This window comes from Lampetra planeri, chromosome 43, assembly GCF_965212315.1.
Source record: "Lampetra planeri chromosome 43, kcLamPlan1.2.h2, whole genome shotgun sequence".
NCBI lineage: Eukaryota > Metazoa > Chordata > Hyperoartia > Petromyzontiformes > Petromyzontidae > Lampetra > Lampetra planeri.
In genome coordinates, this window is record NC_136149.1 from 8,272,635 (window position 1) to 8,296,874 (window position 24,240).

The 24,240-nt window shown below is 48.6% G+C and overlaps 1 protein-coding gene across 1 annotated transcript in view; it reads left to right on the top strand.

The window, feature by feature from the left end:
* The first annotated feature begins 457 nt into the window (after positions 1-457).
* LOC144732701 (integral membrane protein 2B-like) overlaps positions 458-24,240 on the top strand; it is a 33,598-nt gene continuing 9,815 nt past the window's right edge. Inside the window, exon 1 of the mRNA XM_078614277.1 lies at positions 458-734. Coding sequence (XP_078470403.1) covers positions 648-734 — 87 coding nt within the window. The 5' untranslated portion in view covers positions 458-647. The remainder of the gene's footprint in view (positions 735-24,240) is intronic.

The following is a 24,240-nucleotide window of genomic DNA, read 5'->3' on the forward strand; positions in this document are numbered from 1 at the left end:
TATTTGACTGCTATAAATTTCCACATGATAAGCCACTTGGTTGAGTTTTAATGTGGCCAGGTCGCTTCTGAAAAAGACCTGTGGAGCTCAGTGGGCCTTACCTGGTGAACTAAAAAATGGTTTAGTCTAATAACTAAATCTCGTCAACAACACTGCCTAAACAAAATAAGCAATGGTTCCTAATGCCCGAAACGTCACCAGAATAGAAATTGGGGGGAGATGCAAAAACCACGCACACACACAAAAGAGCAGATCCCACTAATCGAAATACAATGGAATCGAGAACACAATGAAATCGATACAACAATTCGATTCTCAAATATGCGGTGGGGGGTGGAGTTAAATAACCTCGCAACATCGTCGCGTGATTGGTCGGCCCGCGCGCCCACGTGGTGTCGTCTGCAACCAATGGGGGGCAGTGCCCCCTGGTGTCGAGTCTGACGCAACCCCCCCCCCGCCGCACTTCGCCTTTTGTCGTCTGCGCCGTTCGTGAACGCCACCGCTGCGCCACCGCTCCTCCCACAACAACCACCACCACCACTACCGCCCCGCCCGCCAACTGCTCACTGAGCCCCCGCCGCGTCCGCTCGAGGAAGTCCGCCGCGCACCACGCTCGTCAAGCCTCTTCGCCCGCCCGCTCGCTCGCCATGGTGAAGATCTCGCTCGGGGGGCCCAAGCCGCCCAGGGACGAGAAGGAGGAGGAGCGCAGCGCGGGCCTCATCGCCACCGAGGAGGTGATCCCAGATCCCCCCCCTTCGCCGTACCCAAACCGGACTACCATATGCAATAGCGCTCGTGCGACACAAACGATGAGCGGCGGGCGACAACGCGTAGTAAACATGGGCGCCCTTTTGGAAATGCTACAGCGGATAGGCGGCGTCGCTGCGATGTAAAACGCGAGGCGGAGTTGAAGCGTCGCGCGCGGTGCCAATGTCTGTGCGTGTGCACGTAGCCTGGCACGAGAGCCAATGTCTGTGCGTGTGCACGTAGCCTGGCACGAGCGCCGCGGTGACGTCGTCGTGGCGGATGGCGCCTGTTGTTGGCGCTGCGCATGCGAAGCAGGCGACGGGTTCGTTTCTCGTTCACGGCCACCAACAACCGGTGACGATTGTCTGCAACCGGTCCCGAGTCCCGGGCCTCCCCTAGGTCGACTCGGCCTCAAATGAGTGCCTGGCGCGGTGTAGTAAACATCGTCACTGGCGGAGACAAAGACGGCCGGGCGCGATGTTGCCCACCCCCCCCCCCCCTCGTGTGCCACAGCGCCGGCCTTCATAGGCGCACAGTGCTTGCCCCAACAGTCTGCAAAGGCTACACGGGGGACCTTTGTCTTTGTACAACATTAGTCGCCGTGTAAATTCCGCTCGAGATTTTGTCAAATCACTCGGCCCCGGGGTGAAAAGGAAAAAATCTATTTTGTAATCGGGCGACGTTTCGGACCATGGCCCGTCATCGGAGATGGATTCGAGATAATCGTGAACGGATGACGTACAGCACCACGCGTGGTGTGTCGTGTTACGTCAACGTGGAACCAGACTATGGATTATTGCTGTGGATAGACGCGCGATGCGATTTGCTACAACATGCAAGCCATGGGCATTGTACAAATGCTACCGTAGATAAGAATGCACACACGCAATGCTGCGTGTAAGCATTTTTGTATTTTTTTAAGACCCCGAGTTCTGCTTAAATGTCATCACGTGAACTTTACAATATTGTACTACCTTATGTAAACGAATACAGTGTGTTTATGTACCGTATTGCTGTGTAATCATTTACCGTCCTAATGTTTGTATGGCTAAGGAGCTTACAGATGTAAACAATGCAATATACCAACACGGCCGTAGAGATGAACCAATTTGCCAGCGTCCCAGATAAGCACACAAATGCATTGGTTACCCAACGTGTAAACGTCGGACTTCTCTACACACACTAGACTGGCTTCGTCGTCATCATTGATGATGCCACTGCTAGACTAACACACGTCAAAACAACACAAAAATAAAAACTAATCGGCGACGTTTCGGACGGCTCCTCGCCCTAGAGAAGCCAGAGTGGATGATACGAATTTGGTGACTGCTCTTAAGGTACCATAGGGTGGTGGGCTGGCGAGAATCCCATTAGGCTTTACCCTATCTGGCAATTCTCATCATTTGGATACTGGCTTAAAGGTCCCATCGATACAGAATTACAATACAAATATGTTTTCTGATTATCGGGATTTTTGGTTTAAATTCGGCTTTTGAAACGTCAGCTACCTGAAAGCTATATACAAGCCTTGCACTGCTGGATGTTAAGTCGGAACATTTATTTATACTGGAGGAATCCAATGAGCTATAAAGCTCTGTTTTCCCCCACAGATGGCCCATAGTCCAGCGATGCGTGCCAACAATCCATCCTGACCCGTGTACAAGTCGTCACCTCGCTGATATTCTCCGCGCTATAGAGTTATGTTTTGTCCTCTCTGTGGGTCGACTCGTTTACCTGCCCGTTCCTGCCCGCACGGCTCTGCTAAGTTCGGTGCGAAAGAAGTCGTTGCCAGTATAAAAGTTTGAAAAATAAGAATAGGTTTGAGCCTTCTGGCAATCAAACAGGAGGTGTTAAGATGTTCAATCACGAGATAGATACATTTTGCAAGGAATCAAGTCTGAATTAAGCACACGTACTTGTGGCAAAACATGTACTTACTTGTTCGCCTTTTGGCGTTCTCAGGTCCGACGCTGAGGCAAGGCCATGAGAACTGGTGTCTCTGGTGTCGGCCAATCAGTTATATTGTCACTGATTGAATGCATATATTATGTTTGCATGTTTTGCCAGAATTACGTGTGGTTGAATATCTTAACACAACTCCTGTTTTATTGCCAGAAAGGGTAAAACCTATTCAGATGTTTCATACATACACATCGTCACCAGTGTCCAGCCATCGACCCTGATCGCCGACGATCAGTGTTGGCCAAGCAGACTTCGTCCTTGACATGGCAGTGTGCACGGGTCAGATATTGGGGTAGTTCCCTTAATTCGTTTGCTTCCTCTTTCTGTGTGAGTGTGCCACGTACGTTGTTGTGCACAAAAACAAAGCATATGTCTTTTTGTATAAAGTATGCATAACCATGTAATTGTACTCGAATCGAAAGATGCCTAGGTGGTCGCTATCGTGGTTCTGGTTCATCAGATGTCACCCAGTGGCTATAAATGCCCAAGGCAATTATTGATAGCGTATCGGCTTCAAAATGATGTTGTGAAGGGGAAATGATGGAGTACTTTGATGAAATTAAACATGATTAAAAACAACTGTGGACTTTTAATAATGACACATTATTAAACGTGGCTGTATGCCGTGGATTGTTCATTTGCTGGGTGAATGCCTCTCCCACATGCAGCATCGGTCACGGAGGGAGGAGGTGGGTGGTTGTGTGACCATACTTCAAACGCGCGCTGGTCATTGCGCGCTGGTCATTGCGGGTTGCTCAGATGTCACCTAGCTACGCTTGCTGCTAGCCACGTACTTGAACTCGTGTTTGCCGGGTTCGTAGAGCAGTGTGTGCCGCTGCCAAGTTGATTATCTAATGCGTGTGTATTGAGTGTGAATGTCACTGTGGTGCTGGGCCTGCGAGGCCACGGCAGATAATGTTGTCATTATGTGCAGCCCTGTTTGCTGGGCGTAGTACCAGCCCTAGCGGGGCTTGGATGAGCGCTGGTTCGCGCAGAGGCACCACGTACAGTGTGCGGTGCGGGCTCCCAGTGAGGGAGTGAGAGAGAGTGTCAGCCAGCCAGGGTTACGTTGGGGCATGATACGCTGGTTGACCTGCCGACACGTGACCGGATGATATTGGAGGGGGGCCACCGGTGAACGGGGGCCGCTGGGTGGTCACGTGGTATAGAAGAGCTCTCGGGAGCCTTCGGGAAAGGGCCAGAGAGATCTAGAAGGTGGGCGGGGCGAGGGGCAGAGCCAGCCCAGCCGAGGCCGATATAACGGGGCGCTGTGTGGGGCTCGGGGTTCTTCTGGTTGTTGGTGAAGAAGCCTCTAGCCACGCGGTCCGGGACCCAGCTTGTGGTCCGGACAGGGATAGCATAGCGTGGTTAGATGGGCGTTCAACACCCGTGTATAGATTACATGATGTTTTGGTGTTAGTGTGAATAAAAGTGTTGTTCCCAAGATAACGTCTGCGACTCAATTGGACTCACTACACGTGTGCATAAAGACGTATGAACCGGTGTGATTAGCGTAACTTTGAGCCCTTGTAAAGATCCCCGAGATCAGCTGGACCGCGGTACATCTCGGATATTTGTAATTTCCCCAAATATGTGCAGATGGTTGGAAAGCGATCACCAATGTGTCTGTGGTCTGCAGATAAACATCACACAAAATTGTCCAAATTTTGGTCACCTTTTAACTTTCTGATTTGCTGAAAATCCATGTCAAACGGCATATATTTTGCCCACGGCGTAACATACTTGATTTGATTGGTGGTGTAAGGTTATTGTTGAATCATTGACAAGTATGTATCGATGTTGAACTTATTTCGCATCGTACGTTGCCAACTGGTGGTCTGACCCAAAGGAAGCTAATGATGGATCGTAATGTTTGTAAAAGCCTGTGTGTCAAATTCACGGTGGAAAGTTAAATGCTCATAACCCCGCATTGGCGACCAGCGTGGGTGAAGTATGGTCAAGCAACCTCACGTGACTGACGGCGTGTGGGGGAAGCCCTTCATCCAGCAGTGGATTGTCACAGTGGCGGTCTGCATTATTGTTTTAAGAGCATTATTTGATGATGCCGTCGCTGCTATGTCGGCATTCCGGTTCCGAAGCACAAATAACAATAAATAAAACACTCAACACATTCGTCAGTAACACCGTGTGGCTGTAAATGCGACATATATAACAATAACCGACATTTCGGGCAAGGTCCCTTCTTCATGGCACAATAATAGAGGGGCCAGAGAGCAGAGGTGTGGACTCGAGTCATGTGACTTGGACTCGAGTCAGACTCGAGTCATGAATTTGATGACTTGCGACTCGACTTGGACTTGCATAACAATGACTTTGTCCCACCTATGAGATGTGGACTCGAGTCATGTGACTTGGACTCGAGTCAGACTCGAGTCATGAATTTGATGACTTGCGACTCGACTTGGACTTGCATAACAATGACTTTGTCCCACCTCTGCCAGAGAGATAGTGGATAAGGTGGCAGTCTCGAACCCTGATCCCCACTCTCCCTGTCTGAAACGTTGCCAATTATACATTATTTTTACCATTCTCGCCCACACACTGTTATTTACGAATGTTTATTTTTTATTATTTAATGTCACTGGAAGAGCAGCTGCTGCTGCTGACCGTGCTGGTGTGGTTGATTGTCGTTGTAGTTGTGCTTGTTGTTGATGAGTAATCCGCGATGGCGGCTTTTGCTTGCTGCCCTCCTGCGGCTCCGTGCTTGTTGTTGGTCGGCCAAATTGGTGGGTACCCTCTTTCTACCCGCCGGAGGAATGTGGACTTTCCACCATCAGAGGCCTGTAAACAGGAGATAAGCATCCACCCCGGCGTGGGTGTGTGTTGTAACCCTCTTATCTGCTGCTATGTCGGCATCATTCATCCAAGATTCATCTGCTGCCGAATGAACGCCGCTCATCTCTCGTCGTCCCGCGATGCGACGATCTGCAACAGCATCCGGCACCCGGCACCCGATCCATTTCGTTGCTCCGTCTCTGCGCGGTGTAAAGTTTTCCCCGGCGTGTTTTTTTCCTTCCCCACCCTTGACTGCCACTCCTCTCTCTCCGTCTTTGGTCTCGTAGTAGCCAGCCGTCGTCCCTCCTAGCAACGTGTGCACACTGCACGTTACGGTTGTGCGCATTGTAAACCTCACATTATTTTATTGCAATGCATATTACAACGTGTGTTTGGGGTGGGGGGGAGTGGTAGTGTCGCGGTTCGCGAGGTGCGCTACAAACCCCGGCGACCCGCGTTCGATTCCTGCTCACGGCCAACACCGGTGACGATTAATCTGAATCTTTACAAGGCCTCCCCTGCATTGACTCGGCCTCAACTGAGTACCTGGTGCGGTGTGTTAACATCGCCACTGGGGAGACAAAGGCGGCCGTGCGTGGTGCTGGTCACCCACCCCTTCGAGTGCTGTGCCGGCCTTCATAGGTGCTGCTCGCTAACAGCACTTGCCCCAACAGTCTGTTAAGGCTGTACGGGGGATCTTTGTCTTTTTACAGTGTGTTTACGATGTATATTGCAGTTGTGGGGTATTGTAAATCGAACCTTATTTTACAATACAAATTTTGCAGCGTGTTATACACTTGTTTACTTTGCATATTACAGTTTTGCACACGGTTAATCACACCTCATGATGATGTGTGGATTGTGTTTATTCCCTGATCTCGCTATTCCCTTTTTCCTGTCTCTCGGGTGTAACTGAGATCCTGCTTCCCTGCTTGCTCCTTTGTGTGCACATTTCAGCTCTTGGTTTATTGTCTCCGTCCGTATCCATTTTGACCGATCCATACCTCGTAGCTGGGAATATGCAATGATTACATCCTTTCCACTTCAGGTACATTTAGTATTCTGCTGTTCATTATCAAGTTCACTTTATTTTAATTAAAATTAGTATTACCACCAATTTGTGTAGATTATTTTCAACACTGTCTATAAGTATATATACTATGGTTGGTTAGCCTGTTGGGTATATTAAAATGAACTGATTTAGGGGCTTGTTTATGTTCTATATTGCTCGTTTATAGGTACTGTATATACTTGTGTTTGTAAACTCGAGTGTTTTTAAACTAGAATTGCGCGCAGAGGGGAAACATGGTAACGTATAGCACTGCCGTAGCTTGGCATTAATAATGCACACATAGCATGGCACGCTGCATTAGTCATGTGTGGAAAGTGTTGTTGCTTCCATGGGAATGTGGAAATCCAAGGGACCGACTGCCCCCAACTCGCTAGCCAACCCTGCCCACTAACCAGCTAGCCACTTAACCCCAACCACCCTGCAAGCCAGCGATGAGTGCAAGCCCTCTCACCGACCCAAACCAACTCGCTAACCAGCCACCATTAACAGCTCTACCTCAACTCTAACCAAGCAGCCACAAGGCCTACTCCAACCCTAACCAGCTCGCTAGCCGGCCACTTGTCCTTGCCCTACCTTTAGCCAACTAGCCACCAGTACCAGCCCTACCCCTAACTTGACCAACTACCAACTGGCCCAACCTAACCAATGAAGTCACTCGTGTTAGCCCTAAGCAATTAGACGACCAGCTGTAAGTTCTAGCCCTACCTCTAATCCTAACTAACAACCTTGAGAACTAGCCCCATCAAAGCACTGTCCTATAGCCCACTTAGGCAGGGAGACACTGCCTGTTTTAGTATGTACACGATAGGCTTAAGTGCAAGATTCCTTGGGTGGTATGGCAGTGCGATTTACTGTGCGGGTTATATGTCAGCGTGTGGTGTGTGTGTCTCTCTCTCTTGATTTGAGCAGGACGGCTCATCGTGAGAGACTTTCTCATCCGGTAAAATTATTGCTGCCATAAGCCCTCTCATAATCATCATAACCCCCATTTAGATAATTATAATCATCAAATTTCATTTGTTATCTTATTTCGACTGGGCTCTCCATCCCATTTGTTAATCTTCATCATTCATTTCGGCCATTGGCTAAAATGAACATTTCCCTGAACATTGACGCACATTTGAAAGAATATCTATCTTTGGGAACTTTTTGCCAGTATCCAAATGAGTGAAAATAAGAAAAGGTTATACCATTTACTAGCTTTACTACCCGGCTTCGCCCGAGACTTGGATTCTTGTCTTGGATTAATACGCGGCCTACGCGGAGGGTGAGGGGGAGGATGCGTGACGTCAGCAGGCACACTGCGAAACGCTGCCGCATGCGGGTGACATCACAGATGTGACGTCACTGCTCACTTGCCGTGCAAAGTATATCCATTATTGCGCCCCCCCCCCCCCCCAAAATACAAAAGTCTGTCTATTTTTATAGTTTTTGCATGTACAGTCTGGAAGCGACCCACATGCCCAATTTCAAGTTTGTTGCATGTCGGGAAGTATGCTAAACATTTTGAACAGACACACATTCACAAATTTCCTTTTTATATATAGATGGCAATAAAGCAGGAGGTGTTCAGATGTTCAAATGCCTAATAGATTCCTTTTGCAAGCCATCAGGTCTGCATTATCAGAGCATGTTTGTTTGCATGTTTTTCAACATATTTAATAATAAGAATAATTTAAACTTGTAACGCCCCACAAAATCAGTAGTTGCTTGCTTCCAAAGCAAGAGGATGTACGTATGTACTGGAAAAAAGGTCCGATTTTGTAGTTGCTCACCCCGAGCTCTTAAGTGCTCTGATCGTGCATTGTCTTTGTACTGTTCGCCTTTTAGCGTTCTCTGGTCTGACACTCGTGAGATTAGGCCCTAAAGAAGGCTGTTTTTGGTGTAGGCCAATCCGTTTTAAAGACTGTTTATATTATCAGAGCATGTTTGTTTGCATGTTCACCACAAGTACGTGTGGTTAATGTAGACATGATTCCTTGCAAAAGGTATCTATTTGGTGTTTCAACATATGAACACCTGCTTTATTGCCAGAAAGGGTAAAACCTATTATTATTGTTTTAAATAATGTGTGGATACCGTGAAACTGGTATTGGATAAAACTGGGGTGGGGGAACGTCCGGCCCGTGGGCCGTATGAGGCCCGCGAAATCATTTGGTCTGGCCCTGCCAAGGCAACCGCAGGCGGGACTCGAAATTCAATAAATCTAGGAGCAAACCTGGAAAAGCAGTTGCAAGTAGCAACATCATCAATACCAGCTAACATCACACACCTCGCCAAAGAGAAGCAGTTCCAGCCATCACATTAGGGGTGAGTTAATTAAATGTTTGACCAAATATAACAGGCTAATTTTTAAGTTGATAATTTTGTATGGCCTGCGAATGATGTTATAAATATCCAAATGGCCCTTGGCAGAAGAAAGGTCCCCACCCCTGGGCTAAAACCTCCCAAGGATAAAATAGTACCTGCAATCTACTCAATTCAGATTACACACAGCAACAATGCCCCTCCTATTGTTAACGTGGCAGGACCCTCCTGACAGTCTTGAGACTCGGTGAGGTTTTCCTGGGTAAATGAGGAACAATGATACGAATAAATGAAGACTAATATAACCCGCTATATGTTTTTATTTTACCAGGTAAGGCCCCACTCGGCTATGTAGCAATTTTTCAGAAGCGACCTGGCTATTTTCTCGACCACATTTTGGCGAGCCAGCTTACGCCACCTTGACGCCGACAGGAAGAGAGCTGTGCAACATTTGTGTGATCCACCAACCCTCGCTGCTGCTGCTGCCTCCAAAATGCTGGATTACTATAAACGATTTTAATTTTACCAGGCAAGGCCCCACTAAGCTATATAGCTTTTTTCAGAAGTGACCTGGCCCCCAATAACAGCGCAACGAAGTGGCTTATCATCACGTGGAAATTTATAGCAGCCAAATTCTCTGAACGCGTGATGTTGATTTGAAATGTGATGTGCCATATGGTGTAGCCTTGCTGTATTCTGTGTATTGGTTGCACCGTGCTGATGCCATTCACAACTTGGCCATGTGCAGTCGTTTTTTGGATTGTTTTCTTGGTGTTATTTTGCTGTTACCAGGTCTCTATTTGTAACCAGGTCCCACATTCTAAAATGAGCATTTATTGCCCAATGGGTTTTGCCTGTGCCGAAAATAAACCAAACCAGTGGTTGAAAATAAAATCGTAATCTTTATTTATCCTGGAAAAATCCAATGAGTTTTGAAGTTATTTTTTACAGATGTCCAGTAGGGGCACGGGGTGTGAAAATTACAAGAGGATAGGAGTGCAGAATATAGGAAATCACTGAAAATAATAAAACTAACAAACTATATTTATTTTACCAGGTAAGGTCAACTCAATTATGTAGCTCTTATTCAGAAGCAACCTGGCCACAAATTATTTATCACCTGGAAATTGATATCAGCCAAATGAATAATAGACTCGGCTCCACCATAAGAATGTAGAATTTACAGCACTGGCTTAGCTCTGTGAGTGTAGATGAGAACTTTTGAGTGGCTCTTTGCATGACGGTATACTTTAGTACATTTGTATAATAATGTATTTACTTATCCAGGGAAACATTGCCAAGTCTTCATACCTTCTCTCTGGAGGGTGCTGCAGTTGGAGTGTTTGAAAAATTATTTTTTGTAGGTGAGTGGGTTGGTTCATTTGGGATGGAAAAGCTAATTTAAAAAATCATTCCATTCGTGAGAGGAGATACCACTCAAAAGTCTGCACAGATGGGTTCACATATCCACATACAAGCCACATTCTCTACTACCGTACTATTGTGTACACTTAACACCGATATGCACTCCCTCGAAGCAAGTGCTGTTAGCGAGCACCTTTAATGGTGAATGGTAACAAGGGGCTGGTGTGGCTAGCACCACAACTGACTGCCTTTCTCTCCCCCATTACTCGTGTTTAAAATTCCACAGCAGGTACTTATTTGAGGGTGAGTCGACCTAGGGGAGGCCCGGACTAGTTCAGATACTCGCCTGGTTTTATCCGTGAACGGGAATTGAACTTGGGTTTGCAGGTTTCGTAGCAGAGTGCGGTAACCACCTATGCACACTCGCTCCACCCATCGTGCACACTGATATGCACACATCGACAAATACACACACGAACACACTCAAACACTCATTACTCTCATACTTTCTGATACACGCAATATCACATACTCACACACACCCACTCGCACTATCTTTCCTACACATACTGACATACACACACTCTCCCACACATGCACTTACTGACACACTTTCATACACGTATAGTGTAATAGCGCCAGCTTGTGGACAGCAGCGGCAACTGTGGTGGACAGACAGTATACAAGCTGGTGAGGGTGTGCACGGTGTGTGGGCAGAGCGGAGGAACTAGGGTAAGGGTCATGGAGGACCCCGTCTGGAGGCCTCTGGAACCTTCTAGCGGGTTTGAGAAGGGAGGCGCGGTCAGGGCGAAGCCAGTCCGTGCTGGTAGCAAGATAGGAGCCGAAAGCGGGAGCTCAAGGCTGCCGGTTCTGGGAATGGACTCGTCTCGTCGTTGCTGTCCTCTCATCGCCGTCGTCGCTAAACGTCTCCGCTAGATATTGCGCTACGAAGGATAGTAGTTGGCTATCTCAGTCAGCGCCGTCAGTGCTAGACGGCCAGTGTTGTGTAAAGGCTGGGCTGAGCTACTGTGGAGAGTGTGCGGATGATACCATGAAAGTTGTTAATAACGAAAGTGCCTCCTAGACACTCTAAATCGTTGACACTACACACGCACAATCTCTCTCACGCATGCACTCACGAACACACTCACATGCATGCACTCACTAACACACTCACATGCACTCACTAACACTCACTTGACAACAAACACAAAGATCCCTGTGTCGCCTTTAGCACACTATAGGGGGCAAGTGCTGTTCGCGAGCACCTATAAAGGCCGGCACAACACTCGAGGGGGTGAGTGGCCAGCACCATGCTCGACCGCCTTTGTCTCCCAAGTGGGGATGTTTATACACTGCACCAAGTACTAATTTGAGGCTGAGTTGACCTAGGGGAGGCCCAGCACCAGTTCAGGAAAATCATCTCTGGTGTTGGCCGTGAGCAGGGAGTTTAACTGGGGTCACCGGGTTCGTAGCACAGCGGCTGACCACTACGCTACCCACAAACACTGAAATGAACACACACTCGCACACTCAATTGTCATGAATGTTTGAACAAATATGACGTCACAGCTGCATCACCTTTACGTTGCTATGAACATGATGCCCCGACGTGGCTCTTTTCGACCGCTCTGAAACAAAACAACGATCTCGATGATCCAATGTTTCAAGCGCTCATTTAACGCGGCATTCTATTCCCACTCGAGGTCACCAACGGTGATGAATATCTGAACAGGTTCTGGATCTCGCCAATGTCAACTCAGCCCTAAATGGTCCTGTTGACCTATTAAGTCCGTGTCGGCCCTAATAGGTACTCGCTGCTAGGATCACTCGCCTCAACAGTCTGGTAAAGGCTCTACAGGGGATCTTTTTCTTTTTTTTGTTAGTGTGTAAAGCGTACGTATGGTAGAGATAGTGTGAGTGTTTATGTGAGCGCCATTATGGCGAAATGTTTACTACCTCGCCTGGTATGGAGGAGGTGTGGTGGGTTTGAACCCAACCCTCACGCCTGCGGTTTTGTTTGCATGTCTCTCCCTGTGATCGAGTGGATTTTACTCCGGGTCCTCCGGTTTTTCCCTCCACATTAGAAACGTGCATGTAGAGTATTTGGCTGCTATAAATTTCCACATGATAAGCCACTTTGAGTTATCATTTATGGCCAGGTTACTGAAAAAGAGCAAGATAGCTCTTAGGCCTTCCCTGGTAAAAAAAATTATATATATAAAATTTTGCTTTAGTGACAGTTTGTTAGTGTGTGGGAGAGATGGTGTTATTATGTGTCTTTGAGAGTGCCAGTGAGTGTGCAAAGGAGAGATATATTAGCAGAGTAATCTGAAAATGGGCGAACCCATCCCCAGCGCACGCCATATGGCAGTGTGTGTCGCCAAATCTGCGTGTCTATATAAAGTGTAGTCTAGAAAAAACTGCTCGCGAGATCCTTTACTTTCGAACGATGATTGTGCAGTATTCAAACTTAACTTTGACAAAATAACCTGCTGATATTTGACATCCTTTAGCTAAACATAGCGACCACAAAATAAAAGCACACATTGTCGTCACACACCGTTTACCATCAGGCAGATACGGTGGTTGGTGGTGGTCGTTTCTGCTCGTAAATAATACACTAGGGTTTACTTCCCTCTTACTGTATGCAGTGGAGGACGTCATCTTGTTGCTTAATCTCAAAGAGCACAACGGAAAACCCCGCGCATTGTTTAGGCGGGGGGGCTGTGTGTGCCGCCTGTATCTCCACGTCTCAGCCCTTCATGTTAATCCACCGCTGGATTACCGCGTGGGTCATTGGTGGCGGGGGGGGTTAGTTTACCGTACTTCAAAGCACCGTCTATTGGTGACGACCTGCAGCAAAGGCATTGGGAGGATGATGCTGTGCAACGGTGGACCTTGCTGCAGCGCCCCTCCATGCTGATAACGTTGGCCTGCAGCAGCCTACAACACCTGCCTCACGATAATAATAATCATCATCATGGTAGTTATATCAACTTGTAGCGCGACGCGCAGTATTCGCTCGATCGCGGCGACGGGGAACGACGGCGGGATGCGTGAGCAGGAACCGCAAGGCAAGTAGGAAGGCAGCAGCCTCCAAGCTCAGCGGTTCTCTATATTAAGGAGTTTGTTGGCCAATTGAATGAGTTGTTTCCGTGTGGGAGGAAACCAGCACCCAGGGAAAACCCACGCGTGCCAGGGGGCAACGCTGTATCCCCTACAGGTGGGGAACAGGTGGAGTCCACATTATTCTGCACCCGCCTTGATGGCGAGCCGGGGTTACGGCTCCTCCTCGACGCCCACGGGAAGGGAGTTTCTCGGCGTTTGTGTGCGGTGATCCACCAACCCTCGCGGATGCTGCCTCTACAGGGCCCCGTGCGAAGCCACCACCACTTTACGGCTTTGCACGGTGGTCGATGACCCATCCAAGCACCAAACGGGCTCAAGGCAGATCAACTTCCGAGATTGGGTGCTGTCCGGGTGGTTTTTGGGCATATGTCTGGGCGTGCCTCGTGTTTGTTTAGTTCTCCTTCCCCGCACCTCCGATTAGCACGGTTGGCGACATAAAGTGTGAAAGAAGTTCAACATACAGTACATCGTGGTCTGAAAACCCCCGACATGATATTTCTGCGGCACCTTCCGTTCCCCCCGGGGTGGAGGAGTGCTTTAATTCTGTTAACTGGACCAGGAAGAAAACGATCTGCTGTCCTGTTATTCGCAGGACTGTAGAATAAGCCTTATTTATAGTCGTGCTTTGGCTTCCCCCCCCTCCCCCCCTTTTTGCGGCATGTGAACCCGGTCACGGAGCCGTGGGAGCAGAACCCACGTGCCTGTACAGGAAACGCAACCACAGTTGGACGGCACTGACACTTGCGCTGACGACACAGCGGGCGGCACGGCGGGTGGCACAGTAGATGGCAAGGTGAATAACAGCCACGGCGAAGAGTGCAGTGCAGTGGCAAGTGCGCTGCACTACAAATGCGGTGACCCGAGTTCGACTCCTGTTCACGCCCAGCATTGGTGAATAACCAAAACTCGGTGCTGAACTTCCCTGAGGTTGACTCATCCAAAAGATGAGTGCTTGGTGCTGTGTGTATTTTTTTTTATTTTAGCAGGTAAGGCTCCACTGAGCTGTTTCGCTATTTTTCAGAAGCAACCTGGCCACAAATGACCGCTCAACTGGAAGTGGCTTATCTGGTTGGAGATGTATAGCAGCCAAACACTCTAAATGTGGAGGAAACAACCGGAGGACCCGGAGAAAAGTCCATGTGATCACGGGGAGAACATGCAAACTCCAAATACACAGCAGGTGTCGGTCAGGATTGAACCCACGACCTCCTGCATACCGGGCGAGGTATTTAACATCTCGCCACAAATGTTGGTGGGGCGTGGTGCTACTAGCTCTGAACAGCACTTGCCCAAACGGGGTGGGGGGGGGTTTGTCTTTGTCTTGACTCGCGTTGTGGGGAAAACTTATTTCTGACTTCCTGACAAAATAACAACGAACTGCGGGAACAGAGGCACCCAGAACGGCACTCCGCTTCGTGGTGGCCGTGGCCACTTTACGGGAAAACGGTGCCCCCCCCCCCGTCTCTAACGACCCCGGTTGCGATTTCCATAAATGCACGCGATTAGCAGCAACTGGGGGGGAGGGATGGGGGACTTCCCTCTTTGCCTCGCCGTCGCGGCCGAGAAGCGACGCGTGGCTGCCCGAGCCGCAGCTGCTTTATGCAGCATCGCGCTGCTGGCGGCCCTTGCTGGCTTTTTACAGTGCGGTTGCGTCGGAGTGACCTTGCCCTCGCGAGAGCTGCCTAGCCAGTTGGTGCACATTGTGTTCGGTGCTGGCGCTGTGGGGCGTAGCTACTGTGCCGTGTCATCCTTCACTCCCTTTGCCTCCCTCGTGATGCAATGAGGTATCGCCATACAGGGTCACGATTCGATTCAAAGGTCAATTCTTTCTTGTGCGATTTCTGCTGTGTTTATTGTTTCGTCCATGCTGTTGTCGTTTGTGCCTTCTGGCTCTATCTCCTGCCGATTTGGTGTCATTTCATATTTTCTGTCTCACGTTACTGCTTTTTTTTGACCATGGGCCTCAAATAAAAACATTTCCATAGCTACATTTAAATTACAGTGTTGATGCAGTGTTTGCCGCACTGCGCAATGAACCTGGTGACCCGAGTTTGATTACCAGCAGCGGCTACCCATTGGTAGCCAAGTGATGTCTCAACCGGTCCTGGGCCGCCTCCCTTCACCAACCCACACTGACCAGATTGATGAAGTATGGTCAGACTATCCGTGGCCAACACAACATGAGGAGACCTTAATCTCGCAGTGGGAATGGCTGGAATGTTGCTGCTCCGATCTATGCTGCCCACAACGTAACAATCTGTCGTGGATGGTAGTCAACATTCTAATCAACTAATCCCCAGCTCAATCCTGCTTTAGCTTCCCCGAGGCCTGATAAGGCTGGCTGCATTCCTGGCGATGTGGTTACATGCCGAGTTAATACACAACAGCATGCACATTTGAATGATGTGATGTTTGCATGGCATCGTCACAGTGATCACGTGGTATTGCCTCGGGACGGATCCTTCGAGTAGGACCACGTTATAATCCAGCCGGATTCTGCTCTTCGCATGTGGAAGGGTCTCCCAGTGAGTTGCACTCCGGGTTGTGCATTGACTCCACCCGTCATGGCTCCCGAGATTGGATACGGACGAAAACCGGTTTGTGGGCCGTTTTCATGGGTTGTTCTGTGGGAAAAAAAACCTGACATTAGACTGTGGAATTGCTCAAGAATACGGGACATAATTTGAGGATAATAATTAAAAGGATAATTTAAACTTGTCATACCCCACACAGTCAGTAGTCGCTTGCTTTCAAAGCGTGAGGATGTACTGGCAAAAAGGTCCCATCTGTTGTGGCTCACCCCGAGCTCTCCGTGCTCTGATCGTGCATTGTCTTTGTACTGTTCGCCTTTTGGCATTTTCTGTTCTGACACTCGTGAGACTAGGCCCTAAAGAAGGTTGTTTTGGGTGTAGACTCATCAGTTTTAAAGACAATCTATATATTATCAGAGCATGTTTTGTTTGCATGTTTGTAGGTATGTACATTGACAGTTTTTTCACACCGTACGTAGCCAACCGCGCTCATCGGAGAATGACTCTGAGGAGCCAGAGACAAGTGGGAAGAGCTGCCATGTGGTGAGCCAGCAGGTACCAACAGTTGCCCAAGCTTTGCGGTCCTCTACATTAAGATGTTTTAATCCAGTTAATGAGCGTTTAACACACAATGTAGGAAACAGGGGCACCCAGAGAAAATGGATGCATTTGGGGGGTGGGGGGGGCAACACGCTCTATCCCCCACTACAGAGGGAAATGAGTCCACATTTTCTCGACCACATTCTGGCGAGCCAGCTTACGCCACCTCGACGCCGACGGGAAGAGAGCTGCGCAACATTTGTGCGATCCACCAACCCTCGCTGCTGCTGCCTCCAAAGTGCTGGTTTACTATAAACAACTTTTATTTTACCAGGCAAGGCCCCACTGAGCTATATAGCTTTTTTTCAGAAGTGACCTGGCCCCAAATGATAGCTCAACGAAGTGGCTTATTATCACGTGGAAATGTATAGCAGCCAAATACTCTAAACGCACGTTGATTCTAAATGAGGGAAAAATTGGAGGACCTGGAGCAAAAATCCACGCAACCATGGGGAGAGAGAGACGTGCAAACTCCAAATATACAGCAGGCGTCAGGGTTGGGATCGAACTCACGACCTCCTCCATACCTGACGAGGTAGTTAACATCTCGCCACCGTGGCGCGCCATTACAGGCCACGTGCAGCGTAGATACCCACTAGCAGCCGGCAAGGGTGGAGTTGCTCTCTTGCCCAACCTGGGACGTTCTGTTTGGGAGGAAACCCACCGATGCATGCAGCCATGAGAACACCCATGCTGCGGTACACAGACAACCTGTTGGACACCTGCCTGCTGTACCGACTCTGATGCCAGGAATGGGAAGGAACAAAAGGTGAAAAAGAAGCCTGGTGATAATTGCCGGTGGCGGGGGGTTGGTGTTATGGTTATGGTCTTATTGGTTAGTCTGGTAAGGAGTCGATTTAGGGATCGACTCTAATTGGCAAGGCATACTTCTCTTCCTAGCAAGGAGTTGGCCATTGGTTCAGCTAAGCATGTCATTTAAAGAATAATAATATTTTTACTAGATTGTTTCTGTACACAAAGGCCTGCAGCAGAACGTTGGGTGACAAACAACCGCACGTGGTTGTTTGTGTCCCCCACGCGTCCTGATTGATGGGGGGGGGGGACAGTCAATCCGGGGGAACCAAGTGTGTCATTTTAAATGTACGACTTCCCTTGTTTACAGGTGCGTCACCAAACTTAAAAAAAATAAGAACTGTGGCTGAGCCCTTAACCTGTTCTATGAAGGTATGTAAGCGTGACCGCATCTCAAGACTCTGCACGCGAAGGTGGAACATGCACATTGTGGCAAAAGGGAAATAATTGTTGTTATTAATGCAGTGTGAGAGGTTCGGAGGGACAGGAGGTTATGGGGCAGCGGGGGTGGGCACAGGAAAAGGCAAAAGGTCTTAGTCCTGGGTTTTGAACAGGGGAAGGTAATCCTAAGCCATAGGTGACCAAGGGGCAGCAGCAGAGTAAGTAAAAGCGAAGGTATTTTGTTAACCGGGTAAATCCCACTTGAGCTATTAATTTGTATATTCTATGTTCTATGGTTCTTCTATGAATTTTGTTTTCAAATGCTACCTGGCCGTACACACGAGTTCATCGAAGTGGCTGATGTCATCACGTGGGATTTTATAGCAGCAGCCATATCGTCTAAAAACATATGTTTATAAAGGCGGAGGGCAAAACCGGGAGGAACCCGGACAAAAAATCGACACAACCACCATGGGGAGAGAAACACACGAGCTATAAATATACAACAGGCATCGTCAGGGTCTGGGATCGAACCCATGACCTCCAGCGTACCAGATCATTCCCACTCCCATCCCCCCGCGTTGAATGGTGATTGATCTGGAATTCCAGACAGAAGGCCTCTGAGAAGCAGGCATAGAGAAGAGAGTGGAGTGAGATGAGAGTGGGAGAGGTAAGGAAGCCCCAAGTCCATAGACGGTCGTGAAGACCGTGAGGGAGATGTGGATAATTTCGGCTGGGGGCGAAAGTAGTCCAGGCAAGATGTGACGAAGGCCCCAGCGGAACCCATTCGTTGACGGACGGTGGGCTGGGCAACACCCCCCTGGCTGGGATCTGATCTCACAAGCTTTTGACTGAGCATCGAACACTTTGACTGCAGTGCCATCAAGCCGTCCTTTAATCAATCCGGCTGTCGTCGTTAGTCGACCGCCGGTATCTGCGATTGAAGCGCTTTTGCGGCGTGCCTGTGTGTGTATGTGTGCTTGTCTGCATCCAAATGAGATTCGCAGCGTTGCACGTAGAGGCCTTGGCTCCAGGCAGTGTTGTTTGCAGGTGAAGTCTCACATCGTGCCGGCCAATCCTGTCCACCACGCCGTCGCTTAAGTGCATTCTAAACCTTTGCACGTTTAAGATCTGGTTTTTCAGGTTACGCAACCGTCAAGGGCAGATTGTGTAACTGGGGGAAATGAGCCAGTGTTTAACTTGTTTATTTTAACAATTACGGTCAGTTCTCCAGCGACTGCAAGTTTGCGTTCTAAGGGAGTCTATAATGCCCTGAGCAGCACGCCGAGCCAGCATCTCCGACATCCGTCCAGGGTTAAAAGGTTTGTGGATGTGATGAGCAGATGACTGCACAAAAACCCTTCCACGTAAATCTTACTGGGTCGCTCGGTGGGGGGGGTCATCACGGCCATGTCTGAGGGAGGCACTGCGATAGCACCGCCGACACCTCGTCTGGAAGTGTCCAGCTGGCCGCGGTTAAACCGAGTTCTCGAGAAGAAGTCACTTTGATGATCTCCTCTTGGTCGGCAATGATTTTACAAATGCTGTTGTGTACAGGGTGGCCCATCTGTCTTGTGACACCCATTTAATTCTATGAAACTTAATAAATTTTTAAGTCCACTTTATTTGAAGCAGAAATGACTGTAAAGGCAAAACAAATTAGGGGTTAATTTATTGGGGGTCACAAGACATCTGGACCACCCTGTACATTTTTATTCAATCTGTCCTGGCCCAGCTCTCGAGATAGCGGCTGTTTCGGCATCTGCGGATTGTTTAATCCGTTTCATTAATTGATTTATATCATTGGCCTCGGCTTTGCAGCTTCCTCCCTTGTCCGCTGCCTCTCGTGCAGCCTGGCATCACCCGACCTTGACTCCAGAGGCGTGTCCAGCAGCTCTCTCTCTTTGTTCACTACGCGAGCCCACTTAGGTTCACGGTCAATTTGTATTTAAAGGCTCTCTCGGGGCTTCTCAGTTTTAAGGTTACAGCAGGTTGCTCTTGATGTCACCACACCATGCCAGTGCTTTCGTCCGCTCGATTCCACGCCACGGTGGCTAGGATACGTTAACTACTTCACCTGGTATACAGGAGGGTCGTGAGTTTGATCCGACCCTCACGCCTGTGTATTTGAAGTTTGCATGTTCTCCCCGTGGTCGTGTGAAATGTTCTCCGAGTCTCCCGGTGTTTCCCTCCACATTTATGAATGTGAATTTAGATTATTTGGCTGCTATAAATTTCCACGTGATAAGCCACTTCGTTGAGCTATCATTTGTGGTGGCTTGGTCGCTTCTGAAAAAGAGCTCCACTGCTCAGTGGTCCTTACCTGACAAAATAAAATAGTTATATCGTTTAGTTGTAGGTGTTGCATAACCATCTGAGACCGCCCCCATGATCTGTGCTTAGTCTCATCACCGGCCATTTGCGTTGGGGGGGGGCTTCCCCTCTTGACTTTGGCTCAGCAGCTGTGATTTTTTTCTTAAACTGATTCGTGCCCCCCCCCCCCCCCCCGGATCCACAGTGGTGGCCACTTGAACCAAAACCACATTTCTCAGCTTCAAACATCACCAGTCTGGACTTGCAATTGTTTTTTGTAACCCAATGTCTTTCACACTTGTATGGGGGCCGCCCGTGCTTTGAAAGAATGACTTTCTTCCCACTAGTCCTCCCCCAGATGTGCGTCCGGTTCAACTTGAAGCCCGGTCTCCAGATGTTTTCTGTGCCCTACGGACGTGTCGACGTGTCGACATCTGAGCCGTCGGTTTCGCAACAAAAGGACACCACGAACCAGACGGCAGGCGGTCAGGGTTGTGACGCCCCAGTGACAGCTCGCAAATGTCCGGCACCCGACGAATCGCTGAGCCGATTGATAGTTGAACGTAGTCTATCTACTGGAAGCAGCAACTGGTTGTGCAACTGGTTGCAGACACATCCATGTAGAAGAATGAGTTGCATTCAACCAATGTTTGCAGGTGTCGACCTGACTAAAGGCATTGGAGTGACTTCCAGGAAGCCAGACAGACTGCACGATCGCGCAGAGAGAATTGCATCGATGGCGAAGCGTGGTTGCATATTGTCAACATCGGCCTTGGCGACCTCTCGTCTGGTTTATCTCCTTCAACGTGGTAAAGCGGTCGATGGGATGAATTGACCAAACCGTCAAGCGATCAACTTAAGAGTGGACGAGGAGTGGGCGCCATTCAGATGTGCAGGAGGTGTCCGGTTGGTTTATTGGGGGAATAGATTGATAGCCTGCTCCAATTGACAGGTTAATTGATTGATGAGTTGATTGGTGGCTACTGATGTCTGTGTGTATCAAGTGCACAGTAGGGGGCACAGCTGGTGCATCGGCCAGTCATCTCAGTCAGTTCATCCATGGCACCTGGGTCTGTCCCGTGACCTCCTGCCAGCGGGCGTTCGACATTTCACAAGCACCGTGGTGACGTCACCGTCACTTAGTAGCGAATGGCAGTTGTTGTTGTAGCAAGTGCATTCTGGGCTGGAAAGTGGTGCGTGATTGATTGGTCAATGCAATTTAGGCAAGGAAGCCGTTGACCTTTCTGCGAGTCGATACGTCATCGCTACAATTGGAGGTTACCATTGAAGCTGAAATCAATGATTATTAGTCTCATCTCCACTTATTTGTAATGTCTACCTTTCTATTATCGGTTGCAGCTGTACAACTTGCACCGTCGACAAGAATAAATTGGTGTGCATAGCACGAGATATATATCGGGGACATCGTTTGCACTATCTCTCATCTGTAATGTCTGTTTTTTATGTACTGCCTGCCTTGTTTATATCGTTTGTCTCCCCTCAGCCATGTCTCATCTGTACTGGCTCATTTGTTTCCTCTCAGATTCCACTTTATCAGTCCTAACAATATCACAAACTTTACACACGCCTTCGTCAACTGCCCTTACATTTGTTAAATTCTCTAAGGATGGACCGACCCCGACCCGGGTGTGAACTTGCACACTTTAGTTTGTGAGCTGCGTGCTGTAATCACAGTGCAGCTCTGCTGTTTGATTAGGGCAGGGGTCGGCAACCAAAATAACAAGAAGAGCCATTTCTTTCCAATTCGGTACAAAATTCAGTATTTCAAGAGCCGCAATGCATCTATGTATACGTACATATCGTCAAGAAGCAGCCCGTAAAGGGCCGCATGCGGCTCCGGAGCCGTAGGTTGCCGACCCCTGGATTAGGGGAATCGGTGCCATGGTGTCCCAAGCAAGTTGGGCCTGGGTGTATGTTTGGGGAGTGGGAGTGTAGCAGTCGGCACGCAGCGCTACGAACCCGGCGACCCGAGTTCGATTCCCGCTCACGGCCAACACCAGTTATGAGTATTTGAACCAGTCCTTGGCCTTCTCAAGGACGACTCAAATGAGTACCTTGTGCGGTGTGTTAACATCGCCGGTTGTGCATTGACTCCACCCGTCATGGCTCCCATGATTGTATACGAACGAGAACCGGTTTGTGGGCCGTCTCTATGGGTTGTTCTGTGGGAAAAAAAACCTGACATTGGATTGTGGAATTTCTCAAGAACACTGGACATAATTTGAGGATAATAATTAAAAGAATAATTTCAACTTGTAACGCCCCACACAGTCAGTAGTCGCTTGCTTTCAAAGCGAGAGGATGTACTGGCAAAGAGGTCCCATCTGTAGCGGCTCACCCCGAGCTCTCTAAATGCTCTGATCATGCATGTGGTTGATGCAGACATGATTCCTTGCAAAAGGTTTCTATTTTGTGTTCGAACATCTTAACACCTGTTTTATTGCCAGAAAGGGTAAAAGGTATTCTTAGTTTTTCGTACGTATGTACATTGACAATGTTTTGCACCGTACGTAGCCAACCGCGCTCATCGGAGAATGACTCTGAGGAGCCAGAGACAAGTGGGAAAAGCTGCCATGTGGTGAGCCGGCAGGTACCAACAGTTGCCCAAGCTTTGCGGTCCTCTATATTAAGATGTTTCCAGCCAGTTAATGAGCGTTTAACACACATTGTAGGAAACAGGGGCACCCAGAGAAAATGCATGCATTTGGGGGGTGGGGGGGGCAACACGCTCTATCCCCCCCTACAGAGGGAAATGAGTCCACATTTTCTCGACCACATTCTGGCGAGCCAGCTTACGCCACCTCGACGCCGACGGGAAGAGAGCTGCGCAACATTTGTGCGATCCACCAACCCTCGCTGCTGCTGCCTCCAAAGTGCTGGATTACTATAAACAACTTTTATTTTACCAGGCAAGGCCCCACTGAGCTATATAGCTCTTTTTCAGAAGTGACCTGGCCCCAAATGATAGCTCAACAAAGTGGCTTATTATCACGTGGAAATTTATAGCAGACAAATACTCTAAACACACGTTGATTCTAAATGTCGAGGGAAAAATCGGAGGACCTGGAGCAAAAATCCACGCAACCACTGGGAGAGAGAGACGTGCAAGCTCCAAATATACAGCAGGCGTCAGGGTTGGGATTGAACCGACGACCTCCTGCATACCTGACGAGGTAGTTAACATCTCGCCACCGCGGCGCGCCATTACAGGCCACGTGCAGCGTAGACACCCGCTAGCAGCTGGCAAGGATGGAGTTGCTCTCTTGCCCAACCTGGGACGTTCTGTGTTGGAGGAAACCCACCGATCAAGTTCAAGTTCATTTATTTGGTATAGCCCTGTGAGCCATTCGGCTCTTGAATCGGGTGCAACCGCAACAAACAGAAAACAAAAACATGATCAAGAAAACATCTTAAAGTGACTATGTGCAAACAGAAAATCCAAGAAAAGACAGCAAAATATTGCAGAAAAAGCACCGTACACCAACACTGTGTGCAAAAATCCCAGTGGGATGCAAGTCAAACAACAACAACAACCACAAGACAACTTAGATTAAGGCCATCAGTCTAACACTGTACTACAACAAACAAAAATGGCCAAACCAAAAAACTTTTCGAAAATCACCAAAATAAAGCTATAAAAGCAATGAAACGGTGATCATAGGAACTGTGACCGAATTTTCACAATAAACGACGTAAACATGTACTACCAAACTCTGCAGCCATAGCTGGCTGCATGAATCACTCCACAACAGCAGGAGCATCAGTCGGAGTATCAACATTTTTCAATGCACCTTTAATGCACCATTTTTCAATGCACCGATGCATGCAGCCGTGAGAACACCCACGCCGCGGTACATAGACGACCTGTTCGACACCTGCCTGCTGTACCGACTGATACCAGGAATGGGAAGCAACAAAAGGTGAAAAAGAAGCCTGGTGATAAGTGCTGGTGGTGGGGTTGGTGTTATGGTTTATGGTCTTATTGGTTAGTCTGGTAAGGAGTAGGGTTTGGAATCGACTCTGATTGGCAAGGCATGCTTTTCTTCCTAGCAAGGAGTTGGCCATTGGTTGAGCTAAGCGTGTCATTTAAAGAATAATAATATTTTTACTTGATTGTTTCTGTACACAAAGGCCTGCAGCAGAACGTTGGGTGACAAACAACCGCACGTGGTTGTTTGTGTCTTCCACGCGTCCTGATTG